Source organism: Labrus mixtus, chromosome 5 (genome assembly GCF_963584025.1).
Source record: "Labrus mixtus chromosome 5, fLabMix1.1, whole genome shotgun sequence".
In the NCBI taxonomy this organism is placed as follows: Eukaryota; Metazoa; Chordata; class Actinopteri; order Labriformes; family Labridae; genus Labrus; species Labrus mixtus.
In genome coordinates, this window is record NC_083616.1 from 14975828 (window position 1) to 15000271 (window position 24444).

General features: G+C 40.9%; 1 protein-coding gene across 2 annotated transcripts; it reads right to left on the reverse strand.

Annotated features, from left to right (window-relative positions):
* Positions 1-11: 11 nt before the first annotated feature.
* On the reverse strand, positions 12-23088 carry homer1b (homer scaffold protein 1b). 2 transcript variants are annotated; one of them, XM_061038031.1, is made up of 9 exons: positions 22580-23088; positions 17006-17162; positions 14681-14812; positions 12579-12671; positions 9420-9568; positions 3387-3543; positions 3024-3134; positions 2848-2928; positions 12-2744 (listed from the first exon to the last, which is right to left on the reverse strand). In XM_061038031.1, exons 1-9 carry the CDS (start codon positions 22597-22599, stop codon positions 2553-2555), a joined length of 1092 nt encoding a protein of 363 aa, XP_060894014.1. In that variant the 5' UTR covers positions 22600-23088; the 3' UTR covers positions 12-2552. The 2 variants fall into 2 exon arrangements, with proteins under 2 accessions (XP_060894014.1, XP_060894013.1); XM_061038030.1 differs by lacking the exon at positions 22580-23088 and having other exon boundaries at positions 17006-17562.
* Positions 23089-24444: the final 1356 nt, after the last annotated feature.

The following is a 24444-nucleotide window of genomic DNA, read 5'->3' on the forward strand; positions in this document are numbered from 1 at the left end:
CAGAACAAACGTGAATTGCACACACTGAATTCTGTGGTCACTGTATTTGAATATAAAACATAACATTTCTCATTTCACAAAGGAGTGGTAGGGCTGTCTTTGTTTTGAATTCAACAAAGGATTAAGTTTGGCTGCAGCACCAACAGGTGTGATCTTTTTTTCTTTTTCTTTTTTTTTACCAGCATTTGGTAAATCCTTTCACCTGCAAACACACAACTCTCACCAATCTACACACGTCTTTGCCTGAGGTACCTCTTTAATATCATGAGTTCAAAATTACTTTAAATAGTCAAAAATATTGCCAGTCTTCTCATACCTCTAAATACAATAATATTACCTACATTTAAATACCATAAGTAACAAAACAGGAGAATGAAAAGCTTCTTATCCACTACTGTACAAAGGCATTCATTAACAACAGCATTAATATTAAGGTATTCCATCTCTGTCATTCGACTGTCAAAGTTAAAACAGAAGAAGAAAGAAAAAAGCAGGTAACTTCTCCCTTAACATCGGTCTTATTCCAGTGTATTAACCTGTGTAACTAACTACAAAAAGTACAGAATAATGCTGTGCTAGTATTTAATGCAAATCTCTTTATATAATGTAGTTACAACAGTGTAATAACACAGTGCAAACAGGGTGCTCAATAGAAAGGTAAGATAAGCAGTACTTTGCGTGAGGATATACTTTTAGAAATAATAAAGTGATTTTGGAGGAACAGATTGTAAGATATATATTTTTGTGTTTTATTGGAAAAGGGGGGCTGCTTAATAAGTGAATTTATTTTTCTATACAGAACGTTAAACACTGTGTTTACATTGTGTTGTTACTCATTTTTAAATATATGTTGAAGAGGTTTTCATTGTTTACCTACAGATTAGATACTCTACAATGACTATGCAATACTTATCCATGGGTTAATACACAACAATAAGCCACTGCAGGGTGTTACTGAATTGAAGTTATCCATCCATTCATTTACAATTGGTGTTAGGAGTAGAAAGTTGTCCTATACAGTTCTGTTATTATGTCATTAGTGTTATATCCTGTGTAAAAAACAATAGAAACTGAGTACAGTTCTGGGTTGTGGAGTGAAAACCTGCGGCCAGTTTCACCCGGGGTGGAGATCTAAGAACACTAAGATGACACTCTATGAGCCCTTCATGATGCACTACTTTGTCCAGACAGGGCTGCCACACAGGTTCGCGGTCAACAGTAGTACACTTTCTGTTGGACAAGGGGGGTTGAGCTGAGTTGCATTTGACCTATCTGCATGAGTCCACTGAGTAGACTACCTGATTGAGTTACATAGAGGTGTCATATAGAGCCTGTCTGGTATTGCTCAGTGTGTGTGTGTGTAGGCCTTAACATCCAATAACAGGGTATGTCTCTCACAGCACAAAACACACACACACACACACACACACACACACACACACACACACACACACACACACACACACACACACACACACACACACACACACAAACATGTGTCCACGCATGTGTGCTTTGAAGGCACACGCTATGTTGTAGGTCAGGCCTTGTTTGGGAACACACACCACACTGAGTTTGGCAGGAAGACAGGTCAGCTGTCAGCGATGGTGGAAGCAGTCTGGATACAGGAACTTCATGTCAAATCTAAATTTTCAGTGTAGCATTAACATTGACGCTGGAAGATTCAATATTCATCTATATTATAGGGTTTTAAATAGGCGGTGGATATAGTTTAGCAGTCATTAATATCCAATGAAGAAGAAAACCAAACTTGATTTCCCAACAGCCTGTGTGTCCAAGCTAGGGAGCAGCACTGAAGTCAACACAGGCCAATAGGTAAGACTGAGAGCCATCCTTTGAATCTCTGTTTCAAGTGACACTCCGCTGGCAGCCCGAGGTAAAACGTAGGACTCTCTTTCGCTGTTTCTCTGTTCAGAGCTTCTCTGTACAGTAAGTCACTTTGGATCAAAGCATCTGCTAGTCAGAGGACAATATTTTGGGGGGATTTGGCAGCTTTGGCGCAGTTCTCTGAGTCTTAACAGCATTTATTTCCACATGACTTTCAACATTCCCCTTGGGGGGGCAGTTTAGAGAGGAAGAAAAGGGGGTGTTTGTGTGTAATGATGTGATGCTGCAAGCTGTGCTGCAGCTCTCCCAGTCAAACAGCAGATGGCACTGAGGCACAGTTCTCAAGTTAAATCTGTGAGTGTGGGATGTTCAGTGGTGTGGTTTTTGGAGGCAGGTGCAGTGGAATTGTTACAACTGAGGGGGATCAATTCAACCGGGGTTACGCCTACACCAGCCAATCAGAAGGCAAGATGAGGTAGTCCCTGTGTTGTCTTGAACTACAGGATTGCCTGCAGTTGGTTGGAACTTGATGCCTGCAAGTTATAAAAGAGGGGTTAGCTGCCCTTTTTGAGCAAAACCAGAATTGGGGCAGTGTATTGTAGCAGTTGTAATTTGTTGAAGTTGGTGTGTAGTCGGCGGGTAATTGGGGTTGTAGGGTTGCAAATTATCATATGGCTCTGTCTGTGGCGATGGGAGCTCTGACTCTAGCTGGCCTCCTCTATGAGCCGTGCCAAGGTGTCTCTGAGCTCTGTCAGCTCAAAGATCTTGCCGTCCAGGAGCTCCAGCAGCGTCCGCAGGCTCTTCCTAAAGTTCTCCTGCTCCTCCTGATTCTCCTCCAGCCGCTGCTCGGCCCCTGCCAACTGCTCCTCCAACACTCGCCCGCGTAGCTCTGTCTCCTGGAGAAGGAGGAACAGCATTATGAGCAGTTTTTTTTTTACTAATTTCACTTTGGGCTGCTGGTCAACAGTTCTTTGTTTGATACGTCTTTATAGCACTTACCTCAAGCTTCTGGGTGAGGGTGTCTTTCTGCTCCATTAAGTCATTCATGTTTTCCAGTTCCTCTTTCAACTTTTCCATTTCCTACAGAACATAGAAACAGATTTAATGCTGTGCGGCAGCGACATGATGGTATGTTTCTACATAAGCCATTACAAATTAGCAAGGCACAATCTCACCTCTTCTTTGTCTCTAAGTGTATTCTCCAGTTCCTCTATGGTTTGGTTGAGTTCAGTCTTCTGGGATTTGATCACTGGAACTTGGTTACTCTGGCACTCAAGCTCAGTGACCTTAAAGGACACAAAGGAAAATCGAGATTTAAGCCATGACGGCATAACCCTGATCTCAACCTGACTTTCATTTCCAGACCAACTCTTCATTTCTGTTCCCCATGCCAACACTCATCTCCACTGTGAGTGTTTTTCTTCCATCCTCTCATCTTGAAATCACACAATCATTTTCTAATGAGCCCTCCGGTTTGTTTTGAATGAACCAATAACACAGGGAAACATGCAAGCTTTTTTATGTGCCCTGTCTCTCACCCGTTTGTGTAGTCTCTCTGCCTCCTCCTGGTAGGCAGCCAGTTGCTGTTTCCACTGTTTAACGTTGGCTGTGGACTCCAGCAGCGCTGCCGTTAGCTTGGCATTGTTCCCCTTTAGTGCCTCCAGCTCGGCCTCCCAGTGTTTTGTCATTGCCGGGCTGCAGAACACAGAGAAAGTATCAGATTACCACAAACAGTAACATAAATCCTAAGAGCTCTTGTTTTTGTAAATGGTAAATGGACTTCATCTTATATATATAGAGCTTTTCTAGTCTTCTGACTACTCAAAGCGCTTTTACACCGCATGTCACACCTATACATTCACACCCATTTACACATTTATGGAAGTGGTATCTATGTAGTGAGACCATCAGAGGTAACTAATCCCATTCATATAAATTCATACGTCGCAGACGAAGCAGTGGGAGCAATTCAGGGTTAAGTGTCTTGCCCAAGGACACATTGGACATGTTGCTTCATGAGCTGAGGATCGAACGCTCGACTTTCCGGTTGAGAGACGACCGACTCTACCAACTGAGCCACAGCTGTAGTACACATGTAAACTTTTCACATCTGAAAAACGTGTGATGGGGTTATAATCTGAAAAACCCTATGTGCTCCTCAACCTTTTGCCATCAAGACTCATTGAGTAATCCATGCATTCATCCGCCCATCCTGCAGCAGATACTCAAATTGGGGGTCGACACTTCCTGGCCAGTAGCTGTGAGTGCAGCTGTCTGCCCCATGCACTGTAATCTGAGATTATATCCTCAGACTGGCTAGAGCCTAATCTGGTCCAGCTACTAACAGACGAGAAGATGAGATGAGAGATGACAGATAAGTGATTGAATGTGATTGAATTGAGTTTATGATGGAGGGGTATATGTGGGAAAAAAGGCTAGTGGACAAAAATACATATTGGTTGAGTAAGTGTAGCCTATATGTATATTATTGTGATGAATTGCATGCTATGTCTCTTTAGGCACATAATGTATAGGCATCACAGTGTCTCCCTGTAGTCAAAGTAATGAAAAAGAACGTCACTGCTGCATCTTTGAATGTCTCATTTCACTTTGAAAAACTTTAAGACAGCTCAGTTGAAGAGACAAAAGTAATATCAACCTTATGACATCAAGCATTTCACTTGTTTACTGTTCCTTTTAGCTGTTTTAAGTGACAAGTTCCTTTTTCCGTGGTAAAGTTAATGTCGCAACCTTCGATCTACCCGAAGGTCGTTACTGTATTTCAAAATAAAAGCAGCGTTGAATTCAAACAGCAAGTAAAGTATTCTTAGTTTAAGACAAACCTAACAATCCTCATTTTTAAACGTGAAATAATGGAATTTCATTCCACATTAATCGTGAATAACTGTTGACATTCTGCTATATATATATATGTATGTATAAGCTCTACTTTCTGGAGGGACTACGCTTCCGCTGTGCATCTCCCCTGTTTGACATGAGTACTGCAGGCATTCATTGAAGATTTACATAATGCCTATTCTCTGTCTCTCACGTAATGTCAACCTCAGGCAGGAGAATGCATGATAGAACTAAACGCTGTCGAGTGCTGACATTGAGTTAAGTTCCCTTGAAAAGGAGCTCCTACTCCTACGTACTTCACAGTAAGTCCTCACAGCAGTAAAAGAACGCAAAGAAAAACACAAAAGGAAGCTTAGTTCGTTGAAGAAGTGACGAGGGTCTATGTATGACCCATAAAAATGTTGTTTTCACTTTTGTTCCGCCCCCCTACACTGACACACATATACACACACGCACACACTGCAGCACTCCACTATGCCATAACACCCACTCTGTGAAGTGTAGAAGAGAGAAAGCCCAGATCTAATCCACTCTGGACTCCCACAGCGCCTTCAGTTCTTACACAACAGCCGCCCCCTCTGTTAGAGCAAGTTTGTCTGCGTGTGTGACGCATAGGAGGGAGACGACACTTCATCCTACACTGGCACATACCAACTGACACACAAACACATACACACATGGAGCGATGCTGTCACCAAGGCAGGCAGCCCGGCCAATGTATAAACCCCACAGAACAGCTCGGAGAGCAGGAGAGCAGACGAGACGTCAAGATGTGAAGACGGAGACAGACGGAGAAGGCAGAGGGAAAGTGATTGAGAGAGAATCAGAGGAGACAAAAGAGTGCACAACGCTTTGACACCGCTGTTCATCTTCATTAAACAGTTCTTGCTGAAAGGTTTCAGGATGGCACCGGAGCACAGATCTGACTGAGGACAGCAGAGACAAGCTGAAGGTGTGTGAGACACATGGAGGGTAAGTTCGCTGCTGTGTCACTGAGATGCTTACTGTAAAAAGAATCTGGATACTTTTATGTACAACATTAAAGTCTTGTTATGAGAATATTATTATTACCTGATGTTTTTCAGTTGCTGGTCATTATGTATTTTTATTTTAACTGAAGAAGCAATTACTTTCTGTTTATATCTGCTTTAATTTATTTGGTGTTTTTTTTTTCTTGTATTTGATGAATAACTGTTTTCAAGTAAAAACTAAAAAACCCTTTCTTTGAAATTCTCCATCTTTTCAACAATTTAAATACTTATACTTACATATTTTACGTTCATATTTATTTATTTTTGTTTTAGCAATATTCTGCCAAACAACAAACAAACATACTACAGCACAGGGCAAGATTTTGTGGGTTGTCATGGCAATTGTTTTATTGCATGTATGTTTTTAGTTTGTTTTAAATTATTTTTCTTGATTTCAGTGTTGATTTTTTTTGAGTGGTTTGGACTTGACCTGTACACACTGCCAATACATTCTTGAATAAAACTCCAGGCTCCAGCCAGTTTCCTGCTTTCCTACTTTGCAATGTTAAGTCTATTTCTGCTCCCAGACTCAATAAAGCTCACATAAGATAACCTTGTATGACTCTGAAGGTTTTCTACAGCCCTCTTGTGTTTTGCTGTGTCCTGACACTTCAGCGTTGTCAGGTAGGTTCTTCCTCCTTACAGAGCACTTCAAGAAGCAGGGAGCCAGAGCAGTTGCCATGGCAGCACTGGAGGAGCGGAGGTGCTCCTGGCACTGTGACGTACAACAGCGGTACATCTACGTTCTACCACAAACCCACTGACCGACACCTACACCTCCAAAACAAGAAGACCGTTCACAGCCTATACAACCGAAGCATTCCTAACAAAAAGTCTGTCAATATTCATAAAACTGATCAAATGACTCCACTGCAGACCTGCCAATCCGCCTACATCCTAGGGATATAAAAAACCCCTCTCAAAGCCCACCATGTATCTCATCCTCCTGCCTCTTCCACAGCTCTGTGCGCCCACTCATACCTGCCTACACAGTCCCACGACACAGCCATGTGGGGCACATGTTATGGAGATATTTTATGTAATTCCAGAAACCAACCTATAGACCATCAAACAGCTGTGGTGCAAAAGACAGCAGACACCTGTGTGTCTGAACCCTAATAAATTACAAGATACTTAAAAATACACTTTGAGCATTTTAGTATTTTCTTTAGGCCGATAAATAAACTACAAACTTTAACATCCTTCCACAAATTAACATAAAACACATTTTAGCTGGAGTTTGCAGCTCATGAAAAGCGAATGGAGCAACTGTTAAGAAATTTGAGATGATACACACAGTCAATATTATAGATATGAATAGCAATACTGATATCAAAATAGGCTGTGTTTTTGGACTGTCCTAGCATCTATCCTTAGTGCATATGCCCCTGTGAAAATGCAAGAGGAAGGTTCGCTACGTCCCTGCTTGCCATTGCGAATGCCGAGAGTCGACCCAGTCTCCCACGCATGCAGCATTAATAGACACATCAGCAGCAGGGCTGCAGTAGGCAGTGGGTGTCCTCTCTACATTCAGCTCTCACTGCTCACTAAGAACTGTGAAGCCTCACAAAGCTCATGATGTTAAAGCAGGGATTTTTAAGCATTTGCGCTTGAGCTTGTCACAGCTTTACAGATTTTTACCTCACCAATAAACATTGCTTTGTCTTTACAGATTTCTAGAATGATCTTTAAATATCAAAACGTGTGTCAAGTCTACTGTCAGACACCAAAAAAGCAAAAAAAAAAGATGATACATTAAGCGCTTGATTGAAATCTTTAATTAAAGAAGAAATGTAGCCAGAGATATAATCAAATAAGTAGCACAAGATTACAGAGATTTTACAAATGAAAAAAATCTGTGTACAGTCAACTAGAAGTTACAGTAGATATTGGAAACATTTACTCTCCTGAGAAATAACAGTTCACTCACTCTACTTGGAGTGATTGTCTATACCCTCCTGTTTGGTCTATTTATTGTAGTGAGCATTGATGCGGTTGGTGGATGTTAAGGTATCGATGACTCATGTTCAGAGTTTATACAATTCACTCCTCTCTGTCGTTCCCTCTCTTCCCTCTTTATGACACATACATACACACACACTCTGCCTCACACTGCCCACAGTATGTTATATAAGTCTTACATAAACCCTTAATCGACACTTTTTGGTGATCAGGCTCACAGCCACACCTCTCCAGAATGCCATCATAAAAATCAAACATATATACATGAAAGTTCAACCTCTTTTAAGTACACAATAAACAGTATATGAAGCAGCACTGACAATCACAAGAAATATGTATTGTCCATTTCAATATTTAGTCTGCTGACAGGACTCAAAGACAGCAGGAAGGTTTACAACAGCATGTTGTAGGCATGCATAGGGGTGACACAGTTTCACACTCCAACAACGTAAACAGTCAAAAGATTTGATTTTGCATTAAAAAATAATGTTATTGCATTGCAGTAGGAAAACTTAAATATATAAATAATTGGTTTAACAGGCATGCTCAGATTGGTCCTAATAATAACTTAAATAATTCCTCACTCCTGAGAAACACCCTAAGTGACATCTTTTGCTGGTTAAGTGTACTGACAGTGAGCAAGAGAGTATCTGCTAAAAATTCATAGCACCCTTATTGATCATGGCTGTTATTTTCCTCTGACATTGTAATTCTGACAATTCGTTATTATTTATCTGCTTTCCAAATGAACAGCGACTGAAAAGACAAAAGGTAGTGAAAATCTATTGGGGCATAAGGCCATTTTTTTTTTAGTAAAAAACAACATTTTTATTTTTGTTAGCTGCCTTAAGCTACAGTTTGATCACAGCTAATGTTAGCAATCAACCAATTCCTAGATAAAATTACCTTTAAACTTAAGAAAGGCATGATTTCCTAGCTTGTTCCTAGCTTTCCTATACCATACGGTGATGTAAGCTTGAAAGAGGTAAATGGTAGCGTTAGCTGTTTTCAAACGCTCGCTAATGGGTGAATACAAATGTTGTTTAAACTGCAAAAATGTCCCAATCGCCCTCTGGATTTCCTCTCTTTTTTCTTGTCATTTTCTTATCATTAGCTGATCTATTAGTGATGAATGATAGTTATATGTCAGATTCCATAGGGATGTCAAATGGCCACATTATGAATATGGTGAATGGCTGCCACTGATGGCTTAGTTTTAGCGGTTAGTAAACAGGCAGCGCATCTTGTTTGTGAAAAAAAACAAAAAACCTTCCCTGTTGTTGACGTGCAATCAGGCTCTTTTATTTTTGGGAAGGTTTGTGCCTAAAACGACTCTCTTTGTTTTGCGCAGCTATGATGCCGCCGTAGTCAGGACTTGTAAAGACATCCCTATCAGAAAGAACAGACCCGACAAGTCTTTAACTGCTCCCTGAAGAGGAAAAACACGAGAGAGCAGTGAATAGATGGAGTTCACTGCCATGCTAACATGAAACAGATAAAGGTGCATGCATATGAAAGAAAGATCAAGGAAGAGACGTAAATATTTCTGTATCTCAGACACACAAAAAGCAGCTCAAATATTTGATTCACCGTAAGTATTACTTTGTGTAATTTAGGCTCTGTGTGAAATCTGACTTCGACAGTAGGTTATTTGGTCAGACTGTAAAATCCGTGTTGTAGTAAACATGAGGACATGAGATGATAATTTGTGGGATGTACCTGTGTGCGAATGCCAGCGCGTTTTGCGCAGGACCTGGAGAGGTGTCTGAGTTGGGAGTCGTGTCACAAATATCATCAGTACCATTGATGCTCTCCATAGGCGGGGTCACGGGGGTCAGAGGGGATGAGAGCTCACCTACTGGAGACTCCTAAAAGTGAGAAAGAGTTTCAGCTGTTACTTAAAGAATTCAACAATCAAACTGACATTTTTTGATCACCAAAAAAATGGATTATTTATTTCAGTTATAGTATTTAATAGTTAGCCGATTTCAAGATGACAGTTATAAAAGCAAAACAATAGTTTAGTCAAATTTAGACATATGACACTCTATTGAACATTTCAAAACATCAGACGTTAAGCCTATAGTGAGGTCACAAAAGCTTTAATACACGGTCATTTTTAAGTTTTAATAACATCTGTTTTTGCCTAAACACAGCCTTAGGCATGTAAATTGTTTTTAATGATACTAAAGGCAAGTAAAGAAGTCAATAATATATTTGACATTTTTTTCTTTAAATATCTGACTTTTCTTGTTTTGTGATATCAACAGCCCAAAGGTTAAAGGCATTTATTGAAGAAAAAGAAAACAGGTGAGCAGAAATACACGTTTTACAAACATGAACCACCAAGGTTTGTTTTATTCGATGAAAAGACTTGAACAATAACATAATAAACAAAGGAGTTTTAATAGATGTTCTGACATTTGACAGATTTATAAAGCAACTAATTATACACAAAATACTGGTTAGTATTAATTCTAAGAATAATAATATTAATAATTTGTAATAATATCATGTCAAAGGTAACTAGATGTATAATAAAGTCAAGTGATGATAACAACCTCTTGAAAACAACAAGGCGAGTCTCATACATTTATATGATTCATACTGTCCCTGTAACGTACTGACATGAGATACCCAACAGGTGCATTTTTTATGTTTTAACAGATGGCGGAGATGCTGTCTCTGACACTCATAAAGCTCATGTTGTGTTGTTAAAAACTTGAGCCTGCAGTGAACTGCTCTACATGCCTATAGGCCAAGAAATAGACAGATTAGTGCTTATCTTTATGTCCCACAGCACACAGAATTACACGACAGACAAATAATTTAGCTTCTGCTCGTACATTAAACAAATCTATTAAGACACAGGGCTCGGGCACTACACAGTTGCTCAATGACATGGCATGTAGCCTACATCTCTAATGTACAAGAAGGCAGTGAGCGATAAGAGAGGGATTATGGATGGCGTTACATTTTGCACTCTGCATTCATTAGTATACTATTTAAAATCTGTTCATGGTGCACTTCCACTGGAACCTGCAGCCTAATGGGACCAGCACATAGCATTTAGCTCTCAGCACAATTATTTATTTCTTATGTTTTTCGCGCTTCATTTAGAGAAGAGAAAAAGAGAGGATCTGGAGGGAGGCATGTGGTTGAAATAATCAGTAGAGAAACAAAGCAGACCGCTCCAGTAGAACACTGCAGGCTTAAAGCAGAGAGGCCGCGGTCTTTCTTTACTGATGCACAAAGTCTTTCTTTTGTGTCAGTGTGGTAGTGACCTGTGCACATGCCGCCTTCAAACCCTGTTGAGAACCCAGCTGTCCACTTGGCTTCATAAAGAAACACCTTCCCCGCCCATGGGAAGCCCAACACTGTAACATTTCAGTCCATGTGGGCAGCACCGTTAACCGTATAAGTATTAAAGTGCAGTGCAGCAGGGTGCTGCTCCCCCACCCTCCATAATGAACTGACGAGGACATAAAGCCAGTTAACAGCCTTTAGATTAAAGAAAAGATTTCTCTGGAGATTTGCCGCTGGAACAAGCTAATTTTCTCTCCCTCACAAAACACTGTAAGATAGGGTGCAAAGAAATACACACTGGCTAATTGTGCACTTATTTATGGGGTGTTATGAGAGAGCTTTGTCTTCTTCACTGTATGTAGGGAACATGTACATGTAATATGTTTGCATATTATGTAAGGACTGTCAGTTTGTACCTCGGTGTAAGGACCTCCAAGGGGGCAGGAAAATTCATTTTAAGGGTCCTACGGTACGCCTGGCGCAAAGCGTCTGGTGTCTTTCCTATTTTCCGCCTGATGCTGATGTCATTCTCACGCCCAGCACCCCCATCGTTTAAATAGCCAATGAACTTGCCCCTGTCAGCGCCCAGGGTAATGTTCGTCTTAAAGGGATAGTTTGTTAATTTTTAAAGGGGGTTGTATGAAGTACTTTTCAATAATAAGTATATTTGCCACAGGATATATTCCAGTCATCGTTGCCCCTTTAAGGAGAGGCCAGACAGAGTGCAGGCACGAAAGCTAGGCTATACAGCTTGCTCCACATAATTTAACAAATTTTAAGAAAAAATGGTTTAATATGGGGAAAATGTATTTTTCTTTTCATGGGTTCTATAAGAATTAGCTATTTTTACAGTCAATATGAAACACTGTTTACTGCAAGAGGATCCTTTTATGGACCAGAGCACGCCGAGGAAAAACTTTTTGCAGATGGAGACTCAAGGTCTGAAAGAGAGAGGGGGAAACTTCTATGGGCGCTGGAGGACAGGAGAAGTTACCTGGTGGTGCAGGTGTGTAAACTGTGAGCGTGTGCACAAACCCAGAGAGGCATTGGGACTTGGTAACAACAGTGTCTCAGAACCTTTCAGAATCAGACGATACCAGTGGCTAACAAATGCCTGCAGTCTGCATGTCTCACCATGCAGAGCTCTCTGGTGTACTGAACACTGATCTTTTACCGACCTTCTTCAGAATTTCAAAAAATCTAATAAAAAAAACAGACGACCACAATGATTTTACTTAAATGACTTGAATGACAAGAAAACATTTACATTCATGTGCTAAATATATCTTTTATTGAAGGGAAGGATCTGAATACTTCTACTCCCATACATTTTTAATTCATTTTCCAAATATCCTTTGTGTCTTTTCTCTGTCTGATTATTTTCTAATTCTCTTAATTTACCTTGATCAGACTTTTCATGAAATAAAATCACCAAAGGGAAAGTCACTCTTTGCTTGGTGTGATCATTATAAACAAAGAGCCTGTTACAGGAGGTCATGAGTAGTAGTAGTAGTAGTAGTAGGTTAACCAAAAAAAAGTTGAGAATTCGGGGGGTTAGGATTATGATCATACCTGAGAAGGTGACGTGGCCATCTCCATCTTGTCTTGACTCTTCTCTTTAGCAAGCCGCGCCGCCTCTTTATACTCTGCAAACTTCTCTGCGAACTGAACACAGTGAACATCCATCAGTATGGACTGGAATGCTTACAAAAGGGGATTAATCTGTGCGCTAAAGCCCTATATGCACACACACACACACACACACACACACACACACACACACACACACACACACACACACACACACACACAAACAGCTCAGTGTCTAATAGGTCAGACATGAAGCCAGAGGAAGGTTAGGGACACACAGTTGAACTTAGAAAAGAAGGCCCCTTCCCATAATGCCTGAACAGAAACATGAGCTAACTAGGTCAACGTTACACACACACACACACACACACACACACACACACACACACATACGCACACACACACACACACACACACACACACACACACACACACACACACACACACACACACACAGCAAAGCAGACTTTTTCATTGTGGTTTTGAGTTAAAAAAAAAAAGCTTTAATCAGAAGTTGTCTGTGGCGCAAGTTTTACTCCAGGTTATTTAAGTGGAGAGCAAAGATACATGCAGTCAGTCCAAAGCAGTAAGGCGAGCTGAGCTGGGGGGCTTTGAACAGATATAAACACTCTGGCACTTTCACACACGCACATATCCCAATGCCCCTTTAGGGTGGTGGGTTCATCACCAACACTGTTATCACAGTGTTACAGAGTTATTTAGTATATTCAGCACTACTGAGGGCCGGGCGTTGAGGAAATCAAATTGCTGCTGGAGCCGGTTTTAGTGGAGCTGAAACACGTAACTCAATATCATTTCACTTCAGCGCGTTATAATAGTTCTTGGAACAGTGGTCTAAATTCAGTATTGCCAATCTAAGTGCTCCAGGAGTGTTGTCTCTGCAGTCATCTGAGAAGTGAATCTAATTACTTCAATTTTAATTCACAGAAAATACATTTTATTGGCAGGTGGGTGTCTGTTAAGACTGCAAATGTATACACCTCAGACACTGTAAATCAGTTTAAATAATGATGAACGAGATAGGCCTCGAAGATGGGAAAATGTAAGAACGTTTTTATAGTAATTTTCAGATTGATAATAAACCAGATTTTAAATACAATTTATCCATAAGATTTTTGTTTTTGTCTAAGAACAATTTTGTATGTACAGTACTAAATCACAAAAGGAAAACCTTCAAACTCTTAGAGTAGGCTAAAAGTGGACTTTATTTGTAGTGAAGAGTATTGTTTATATTTTTTTAATTATTAGGTTCTATTTTAACATATCTTGCGAAGACAACTGGCTGAACCTTTTTTTCTTGTAGTTTGACAAAAGAAATTTGAGCATGGCCACCAAGCAAGGACCAGTTGGTGAAGAGCATTGTTTCTTTTTATCATAATGTAGATACTACAACAAGTTACTTTTCCACTTATATACAGTTTGAGTTCTTATGCGTAACAAGCTAATAAAATGATGACTAAAATAAAGCAGCTGAAAATAAGTTATTTTGAGATCTGACAACTAATTACTGACAGCCTTCAGGTCACGTAACAAGATTGTTTTTATTGTCAAGGACAAAACATCAAACCAGGTTATGTTATCAGCCTCTTAAATATTGTTTCCTCACACTGAGGGGGTGTGTGTGTGTGTGTGTGTGTGTGTGTGTGTGTGTGTGTGTGTGTGTGTGTGTGAGCGCATGGTTGTGACTGTTGTTGTCCTTGGTTCAAGACAGAGCATATGGTAATCATACCGCAGAGAAACCGACACCTACTCACACACAGCCAAACAAACACATATACAGTGCATACCTCTAATAAACACACAGATACACAAAGAGAAAATGCTCATTAGGGTTGACTGCTGAGCACATTTTACACTCTGAGAGAAGCTATAGCAACAAGAGTAGAAAATAAATAAATGTCAACCTCTCTCAGGGGGAAAAGGTAAAGCAGAGGAGTCTAATTGATGCCAAAAGGCTTTGTAGTACATGCAGTGTGTGTGTGTGTGTGTGTGTGTGTGTGTGTGTGTGTGGGGGGGGGGGGGGGGGGGGGGGGGGGGGGGGGATAGCTGGATGCAGGTGGTACCTTGGCTAGATGATGCTCAGTGGAGAATCCCAGGCCATACACAGTATTGGCTCGACTGTCTGCCCACTGGCCAAACTTCTGTGAGGTCTTTGTGAACGTCATGTTGGGACTGATGGTGCTGTTGATTATTGCCTGTAGGACAGAGACACACCACAAAATAAATATAACATTATACATGAACTTCAGCACTGTTGTGTGAGCTGTTTGTATGTCTGAATGAGCATTGTTCAGACAACATAGCAGATGAAAAACATTGTTTAACATCATTTTGTTTGAATAACAAATGAAAAGTTGCATCTTTTTCTTTATTTTGAATTGTTGGTATCTGTGCCTCAATTGTATTGTATCTAAGGTTCTCCGATCAGTTCTGCTACATTAGTGCTGATACAATTAGTCAATTAATGTATGAGTTGAATAATAAGAAATCAATCTAAGCAAAATTATATTTTACAAGGCACAATCTTATTGAACATTCATCGCTTCAAATGTTCAGAAATGTGACAGTTATGTTCTTTAATTTTTAACATAACTTTAAACTGAATATTTCCATTTCAGACTGATAGTTGTCTTTGAATGTATCACATGGAGAGAGTGCATTTTACAATGAATAATAGATGAATCAAAGTTTTATTAGATATACATTTTCAATTAGCTCAAGCCTTGTAATTTTTAGAAAAATTATATTTTTCTGTGTTTGTATTCATGTTTGAGAAAAAAGTATAGACAACTGCTCTATATGTCTACAGTGATGCAGACTCACACACACCAACACAACAAGTTCAATGCTAGGAACAAAAAGTCTTCAGTCACAGACTCTGTTATGCATCAGTGAGAGACACAGAGCAATACACATCAAGAACATGTACTTGTACTTGGACACAGGACAGCAGCAGTGAGCACAATAGAAATAGAAAATGAGGTGCTTACAATTTAATAAAGAAAAACAGTCCAAACGTTGGTGAGTGCTTAAATACTGATAGAGCCTTAACATAAAAGGGTCATTTTGGCAAAGTTTTATATTTTTCCTATATTGTCTTCAAAAGCCTCAGAAGACCAAAAAGGCATTTTTCACAATTATCATTGTGTATTAATTTATAGTAATCAATACCTCTGTGCAGCAGTTTTACACTGGCTGACATGTCACCTTTATCACAATGAACTTTGTTTATCCTAAATACTGTCAAAAGTGAAACAAAACCACTGCATAAAAACATTCTGCCCAACCATTTTCTTTTCTGTTTTTGGGTAGTAATAAAGTGAAAAGGTGTTAAAGAAAACGATTTACAATTTATTAACAATGTCTTCATGAATTGGAAATTTTTGAGACATCACAGTATCGTTTTTTGTGTTTTCATAAAAGTTTTTGACATCAATAGGCTATAGAATTCATCCTTCTATCTAATATGGGCTGAATAATACAGCTAACTCTTAATCTTATATAATTCACTTTGTTTAACAACACTAATGTCCAATCAATTCACACTGTTGTGTAACATTCTTGTCAGCATCAATACATAATGATCAGCGAGCAGTGTGTATGTGTTATACAATAGTTGAATTAAGTGATCAGATATTTATTGAATCCTGTATGATACGAGATTGTTGCTAAATTGACTATCAGAAATGATTCACACACACAGATACAAACACACACACACACACACACACACACACACACACTCACTCACTGCTACCCTGCTTCACTTTCTTCAGCCCTCTACATTTATCAGCATTCACCTGGCTTCACACTTTTCTGTCTCTGCTGCTCTGCTTCTTTCTGCTAACACACATTTTCTTAATACTCTGCCATCTGTTTCTCCCATTTAACTGTATCCCTCCCAACTCTCCATAACTGGCAGGGAGTGAGTGTGTAGAAATATCCCACCCAGATGACAAACAAATATATCCTGAGACATAAAGCATGGTGCTGTGAAGTGCTGACAGACACACACACACACACACACACACATGCACACACACATGCCCACACACAAACTCTGTGGTTGAAAGCATACACACAATGAAACATGAACTTTCAGTCTTGATACATGCTTTGATCCTGAGCTCTTTTAAGATGTGTTTGCACAATAAAATCCAATGGAAAGCGTATTAACATCATTAACACTCGGTGTAACACAGTGTCACTAAAGCGTCCTTGATAACTTGTTTCACACTTTAATATCGCTAATTTGGGGAAAATTAAAGAATATATTATAAAAAAAAAGATATCACAGTTGATGCCGTAGCAGAGCAGTAGATAAATCTGTGTTTTGTGTCCAACATACTGTGAAAGGTGACCAGTGCCAGTTTGGATCAGCTGCTCACCTTGGTGCCGTCCAGGCTGATGATGCGGTACACGTTGCGTGTGCTGTCATAGAAGTACGACACTGTGACGGCGTGCTTACTGGTTGGCAACCAGTTCTTCTTGGTGTTGGGGTCAATCTGGAAGACATGTGCCCGGGTGCTGTAGATGGGCTGCTCCCTAAAGGGGACGAAGAAGAAGTTGTGAACCTCTTTGTGCCGCAACACCAGCGTCTCTCCAAAACCAACTCCAGCACCAAAACTCCTGTTCGAAACAGGGGAGTCAGATCGCCCTGACAACCGCAGGACCAATTCGCCAGCCTCCATAGTTGCAGCACAGAAAGAGAGGCTATCAAATAACTACATGTCTTGTACACGAAGTGATCCTTCAAACTTGAGCAGAGTCCTTAAACACACCGGAATCTCAAACTTCCTCGAAAGCATTATCTCTCTGCTTGCAAAGCAACACATTAAACGCATGCAGCTAATTGAAAGAAACTCTCCCGCTCTCTGTAAGGCAGCCCATCTCTCCCTGCTCTGATATGGGAATGCCTGCAGCACTGGGCGAGGGTCACACTGGGGAGCACAGGGGGAAGAGGAGAGGGTTTAAGGCTAAATATAGACAGTAGGCCACAGTCAAAGACACACCCCACAGAGCTGCAGTTTCCACACAGCCGAAAATAATGCATGTGCATATATAAACACAGAGGTGGTGGAATTTTAAATCTGTGTTTCTGTGTGAGTGTACACGTGGATTTGTCCTGTGTGGCTTAAATGTAGATGATTTTAAACCCCATGATTGGCTCGGTTTTGGATGAGTTAATTCCTTATTGACCTCTATGTGACACTCAACACAGAGAGAGGATTCGCCTCTTTTACTGTAATGTTGGTGATTATAAAACAGCCATCTTCTTTTTTGACCTCCATTCATACGTCATTCATGCCCCACCTTCACCTTTGTGCATTTATCCCCTACTCCTCAGTTTAAAGCCTTCATATATTCCAGCATTGTTGGGACTTCTGTGGTGATATCTACAGTCAGTACACACACACACACACACACACACACACACACACACACACACACACACTGAGAGCGCAGGGTGCAGAGGGAGATATTCTGGGCTGGCAGTGCTGGCAGAGCAGTAGATAGAGAAGTGCTTACACTGCACAGAGGGGGTGATGGGGGACATCAAAGACTTGCTGTATAAATGAATATTAAAATTCAGCAGCAGCACCCCTCCTGTGTGTGATTAGCCAAGACTGGGAAAGAAAGAAAAACATGGAGACAGGGAGAGACAGAATGGAGACAGCGAGGGAAGTTAGACAGAAAGAGAATGAGAATGATGAGGAATGTGGAGAGCAGAGGAAGTCAGAGAGTGAATTTGGGGTGATTAATGTCGCTCTACAAAGCTGCTTGTGGAGTACTGTGTGCGAATGATCATAATCATCGACAGCAGTGTAAGTGGCAGAACTGTGAGTAATTTCAGCTCTCTCCCAGCATCACATCTCTCCCTCACAGCCTGTCCGTATGATCCGTGCAATAGCCGCTTGGCAACGGGCATCGTTTTTCATTGCATAACTTGATGGAGCTGTTGCAAATTTTCTTGCTTCTCGTTGCTCGATTGTGTTCCTACCAAACGCAGAAATGATCTCGTGCTTTGATTCTTACATGAAGGCCCGCGCCAAAGAGTTTGGTTCCAAAAAGACGCCCACCAGTTGTCGAAAAAAGTAATACCTACTCCTACGGCAGAACTTTTCAAGACAGCAATAATAAATTATGGAAGGATAACCGATTCTTTGTGCGAAAATATGAATACACCATTATTTTATCTACATATGTTGCTTCCTTTAAAAGCAAGGAAAGCCATGGATACATGCTGCCACTTCAATTATTTGAACTGTGATTGTGGTATGAGCCTTAGCTTGATACAAAAATGCCAAAAATGGGAATGCATGGAGGTCGATTCAGAACTGGTTGATCCTTTTGCACTCTAGCTATAAACCTTTATGTTAGCATAGAGGCTGCATGGCATCTACAGACACATACAGCTACAGAGACTCAACAGTCAGAAAAAGTGTGACAATTTGGTCTTCCTTCCACCGGCGCATTAATAAACTGTGTATAAGAGGGCGAATGCAAAGACTGAAGCTGCCCATCTCACTATGACATTGAGGACTTTGGAAAAGAAAAGAAAAAGCAAGGGGTTAAACGAGGGGGTATTTTCAATGGGATGTGAATGAGTGGTGAAGTAGTGGAGGAAGAGGGTGAGATGAAGGAGGTGCTCGTTTAGCATGCAGAGGGCAGTGTGTGACACAAGGGCAGGTGATGGAACGTGAATGTTAAAATACATAGAGAAGGCAGGCAGAATGAGGGAGAGAGAGAGAGAGAGAGAGAGAGAGAGAGAGTCAGGGTGATGAAGTGAGAGAAGAAGGGAGAGATGAGGAGAGCGTGGAGGAGGTGATGAATGTTGGTGAGGAGAGAATGCGTAGAAGATGATGGAGGGAGTGGGAGGCTCTAAATTGCTACACAGTGTGGTATAAACAATTATGTGAACTATGGCTGTGCTGCTCAAATGTGAACTTTTAGGAACGCAATCAGTGTTCTTATGGAAGACCTCGGTTTAGCGTCAAAGAGTCACACGAGTGGGCTGTGGGCCGGAGATACTTTTGGTTGTCTTCTGCAGCAGGCTGATGATGATGGATCGATGGTGTGAGAGCACTATTAAGAAAAGCAATAAGCAGAAAACATGTTGTGTTATTGTTTAATAGGATAAGTACAATTCTAACATTTTTACTAGTATAAGAATATTGTCTTTGGTAATACTACTACTGAATCATCGATGCTGCAAATGTTGGTAGTAACATGTTGTTGGTTGGTTTTGAGATATTCCTGACATCACAGCAAATGGATGTTCTTCGGAGTTCATCAGTCTGTAAGTATTGGACTGATACAAATTGGTTCTGAATATTTCATTTTTCACAGTAAGCTTCTTAAATAGAGAAGATTTACTGAGTGTTAAATTACTGTTATCACTTTAATGCAGGCTTTAACTCAACAGGACTACATTAAAAATAAATGCCTGCAGGCGGTCTGATACAAAGATAGGCTAGGGGTGGGTTTTGATTGTCAATACGCATTGATTTCATCAACACACGTCCCCACTTACCTGTAGAGTTGCGTCTAATCAGAATAAGTTAAATTTGAGGGTCTAGCTCAGGAAAACAGACATTACAGATACAAAATGAACAGCTCAATTATTGTCATCAGCCATGAGATTAGATAATCTACAGCCCTCATTGTGGACGGTTTTCTTTGGACCTATATTCTACAAGAACCCTCTTGAAAACTGGGGGATCAAGCAAAAAAAGGTTTTGAAGGTAAAAATAAATGAACAAACACATCCTGCATGGCTAGATACCAATGTTTGTTGTATTATGTAAGTGAACTTAGCCTTAACCTGTGTTTGAAACGACACACACCTCTGAATGGCTAGGCACACACACACACACACACACACACACACACACACACACACCTCCAGCTCCAGGAGAGGCAACAGGTGTGAGTTGTCCTGAGCACATCTTGTGCTTGAGGGGTTTGATGCACACTGCACAGATGTGAACACTAGAGACACTAGATACATACAAATGCACACGGACACAGACACTCTGACGTGTTATTTTATACCTCAAAGGGCTTACATTTTAGTTTCTACTTCAATATGTCCCTCTAACTGTTCAGCTGCCTCTCTCTCTGCAAGCATTATTCAACTGGCCATCTCAGGAGAGCTCACTTTCCCTCGCCAGTTCCACCCCCATCCGCCTCTGTCTCAAAGTTGTCCTTCAATCCAGAGTTTTTTCATTAATTCCACAGAGCAGGGCTTTGAGGCAGGTAGAGCTTATTTAAGGTAGAGAGAGGTCATGAGATAGCTTCATGTTGCTGGGAGAGGCTTGCATGACCTGAAATTTTCCTGTAGACATTAACTCTATCTCTCTCTCTCTGTCTCTCTCTCTCTCTCTCTCTCTCTGTCTCTCTCTATCTCTCTCACTCACACCCACACAAACAAGCAAAGACACAGGCAGAGAAACTGAGTCCGCCTGTGCATTGATTGTATTTGCCCAAGGAAGTAAAAATGCACCAGAGACTGTTGATAGGCATCTTCAGCCCCATCCAACACTAATGTTCTCCTCTGTGCTACTGTATAACCACTTGCACTGTAAACGGCTTGGTTTTCACTGCCACCAGGCCGGAAGTGAAATGTAACTCTATCTGTCTGTGACTTTTCTGATGGGCAGGCAGCCAGACAACAGACCTGCTACAGTATATACCGCCTCATGTCATCTGTACCTTGCACATATTCAAACACACTGTGCGCAGCGGAGTGCTTGAATCCCAGTTTAAAATGTATTCCATTGTAAATCAATTGAGTCATTGAGTCAGTTGCATAACAGTAAGTTAGTCACCAGTGTGGCAGGGCCCAGTGGAGAGCTGCAGCTGAGTGGGAGACCGCTGAATGATGTGCTGCCCACACTGTAGGAGGGCAGAGTGGGCGCCTGGGAGGCCTCCAGTGTATTGTAAATAGTTAATGCAGGAGTTTTGGCTGATGCTTCTAAATCTCACCATGCCTGTGCCATATTATTAACCTCCTGCTGTGCAATTAATCACAATGAACTGTGGGAGACAGCTGTTAATGGACGACAGGCTTGGTAAGGGAAATGGACCGCTGAGCACAGGGTTAGGGGACATGCAAATGAGCAGCGCTGCGCACTAGGCGGATCACTGATGGATGCATGTTGTGGAGGATGTGTGAGGCAGCGGCCGCTGTGCTACCATAGAGACAGGAAGCCACTTTCTGTCACTGAAGCATTGTGTAGCGTTGTAGCTGCTAACATTCCCCTGCTCCTGACATTTACTGTTCCTAAACCTGCACTAGAGCAGGAACAAAATGTACAGTAGATCAGACCACATATCTCTGTTTGAGAATATTAGAGAGAAATGCTGTTGTCACATTGTGCTTTCTTTCAAATTACATAACTGTCTATAGTGTTGCTGAGTTAACACAGGGAAACAGAGACCCACAGAATCGGATCTTATTCATTCTATTATTATTCTGAAGCAATAATGGGGATTTCAAATCTTCTGCATTTTTTGGGGGAACCGCTGTTACTTTTATTTTGTGAATCAATGCACATAAAGCCACTAATTAATCTTGAAAGTTTGACGATGAGGCAACTTCTGTACCAGCATTTGTGATTCAGCATTTTGGTCTGAAAGAGATTTTTAATTTTACCAATAGAGCGTGTACAATGGGGGAAAGAGGATTCATCTGCTTATATATTTAGCAGATTTGGTTGTTTGAGTGTGCAGCACATTCAGGCCACAATAAGATTCCCACTCAACAACAAATAGTCAAACTACTTTATTGGGTATATAAGAAGTAATATAAGATAGATATATTTTTACGCATACACATCAGGGTCAACATCTGTGATATGCGTGGTGTTGTTTCCATGGCAGGGAAGTTCATCCGCAGCTGATTACATTCAGAAAGGAGTGATAAGGGACTCAGCCTGCGGGATAATAACCACACTTACCCCATTGTTGTGGTCGACATGACAGGCGACTCTTGACCACTGACTGGTCCTTCTCGCTGGTGATAAAAACGTGTCTCTCGGATTGCCTGCTGCTGCGTATGAAGGTCTTCTCTCTAAGCGACAGCCTTCACTGTATCACCTTCGGTGGATCTGCAGGAATTTGATGACAGCTGCTCCATTCCCCTACTCTGTCACCGTGCTAAATCACAGATACATGTCGTTCTTCACATGGCACGTAAAATCAGATCATCTTCTCCTCCCTGGGCTTTGAGGGGCTGGTGATGGAGCAGCAGCGGCGGCAGCAGCAGCGGCAGGAGCGCGGTGGAAGATCCAGCGCTGGGTCCAATGGAGATCCGAAAGGCGCCCTACTGATGTCGTGTGAGCTACAGATCCTGGCTGGAAGGGTGGAGAAGCCGTGCTGCCTGAACTGGGAAAGACAACCCTCATTTAGCCAGAAGATAACGCACAGCATCACACTGTCCACCCGCGTCTATCTCCCCCTCCTCCTCTCTCTCTCATTACCATAGGCTCACAGGCTACACCCCCACTCAAGCCCAGACTACAGCTATTTCACAGCTACTCTAGTCTCAGTATGACCAGTGCTTTTATTTTTATTTTTTATTATGCCGATATATAATGCATTTCTGGGATTTAGCCTACACCATATTTTGTGCTTAAGCAACATCAATTTATAGGCTACCGTTTCTATTGGCTCACGTGACAAATCCCTGCTGTCCTTATCGATACTGGAAGTGGCATGTGGACTCGTGTGTATAGGTTCAAATTTCCTGCAGTTTCTTTGCTAAAGCTGTATGCGCTACTTATTGATCTGAGCCATATCCACGGACCCCTTGTGCATCCCGCCCCCCAAATCCTCTCCTCATATGGCTGATGCATCCTCTTCCCTCCCACTCAGATCACTGTCAGTATTGAACTGCATACGTCATCACACCGTCCTCCGCAGTGACGTCACTGTATGCTCAAGGGACTGATGCCATTTGATGCTTTGTTATCACAAGGTTTTAATATGTAATTTGCCTACTTAGATTTTTGAATTAGGAGCAGCACAGTCACTGTATACTTATTTAACAGTTCAATGCTGATCACAGTTTAACACAATAAAAACAATAAATATGTCGATAGGTTAATTAACTCAGCTGATCCTCAGTAGTATTTAGGGCTATTTGTAGACATAGACACCCATCTATTTTCATCAGGTTTGCTTCTAAATGACAATGTTCTTTATCTGATTCTCTTCATACAGTTTCTCTGTGAGCTGTTTTACGAGTTTATGTTTAATAACCAACTGGTTGTATCAAGATGAAAAAAGGTGGGGGGGCTTAGGAAAAAAAAAATGAACCTTAATCGAAAACTTAGTGGACAGTGGAAACTTATTTTTGAAGGTAAGTTAACCCATGTGGTAAATAGATAGGCTGCATAGTGAACGTATGAAGTGATGATGGATTGATGTGTAAGAGTGTATCAACACCCTCCCAGCACTTAATAACACATGAGTGACAGAACTCAATACAATAGTTAAAAAATAATACCAACACAGTTAGACGTTAATTGTGTCTGTTGATTTAGTGCCCTTGACAAATAGTGACTGCAATCCTATTGTTTTCCTATCTTTCCTAACTAATAACTAAGTTAAGCAAGGGGACTTTGTGAGGGCAAATTTACGCAAAATATAAAACCAAATGATGTTATATTTACAACACTAAAAAAAGCTTGTGTGGATTTAGAAGTTGAGTTCAGTGTTAATTTGAGACATAAAATATAGTCTAATATCTAATATGTACAGTAATTGTCAAAGTTGATCTACAGACAATAGAACATGGATTATGTGACGATTGGCATCGTTA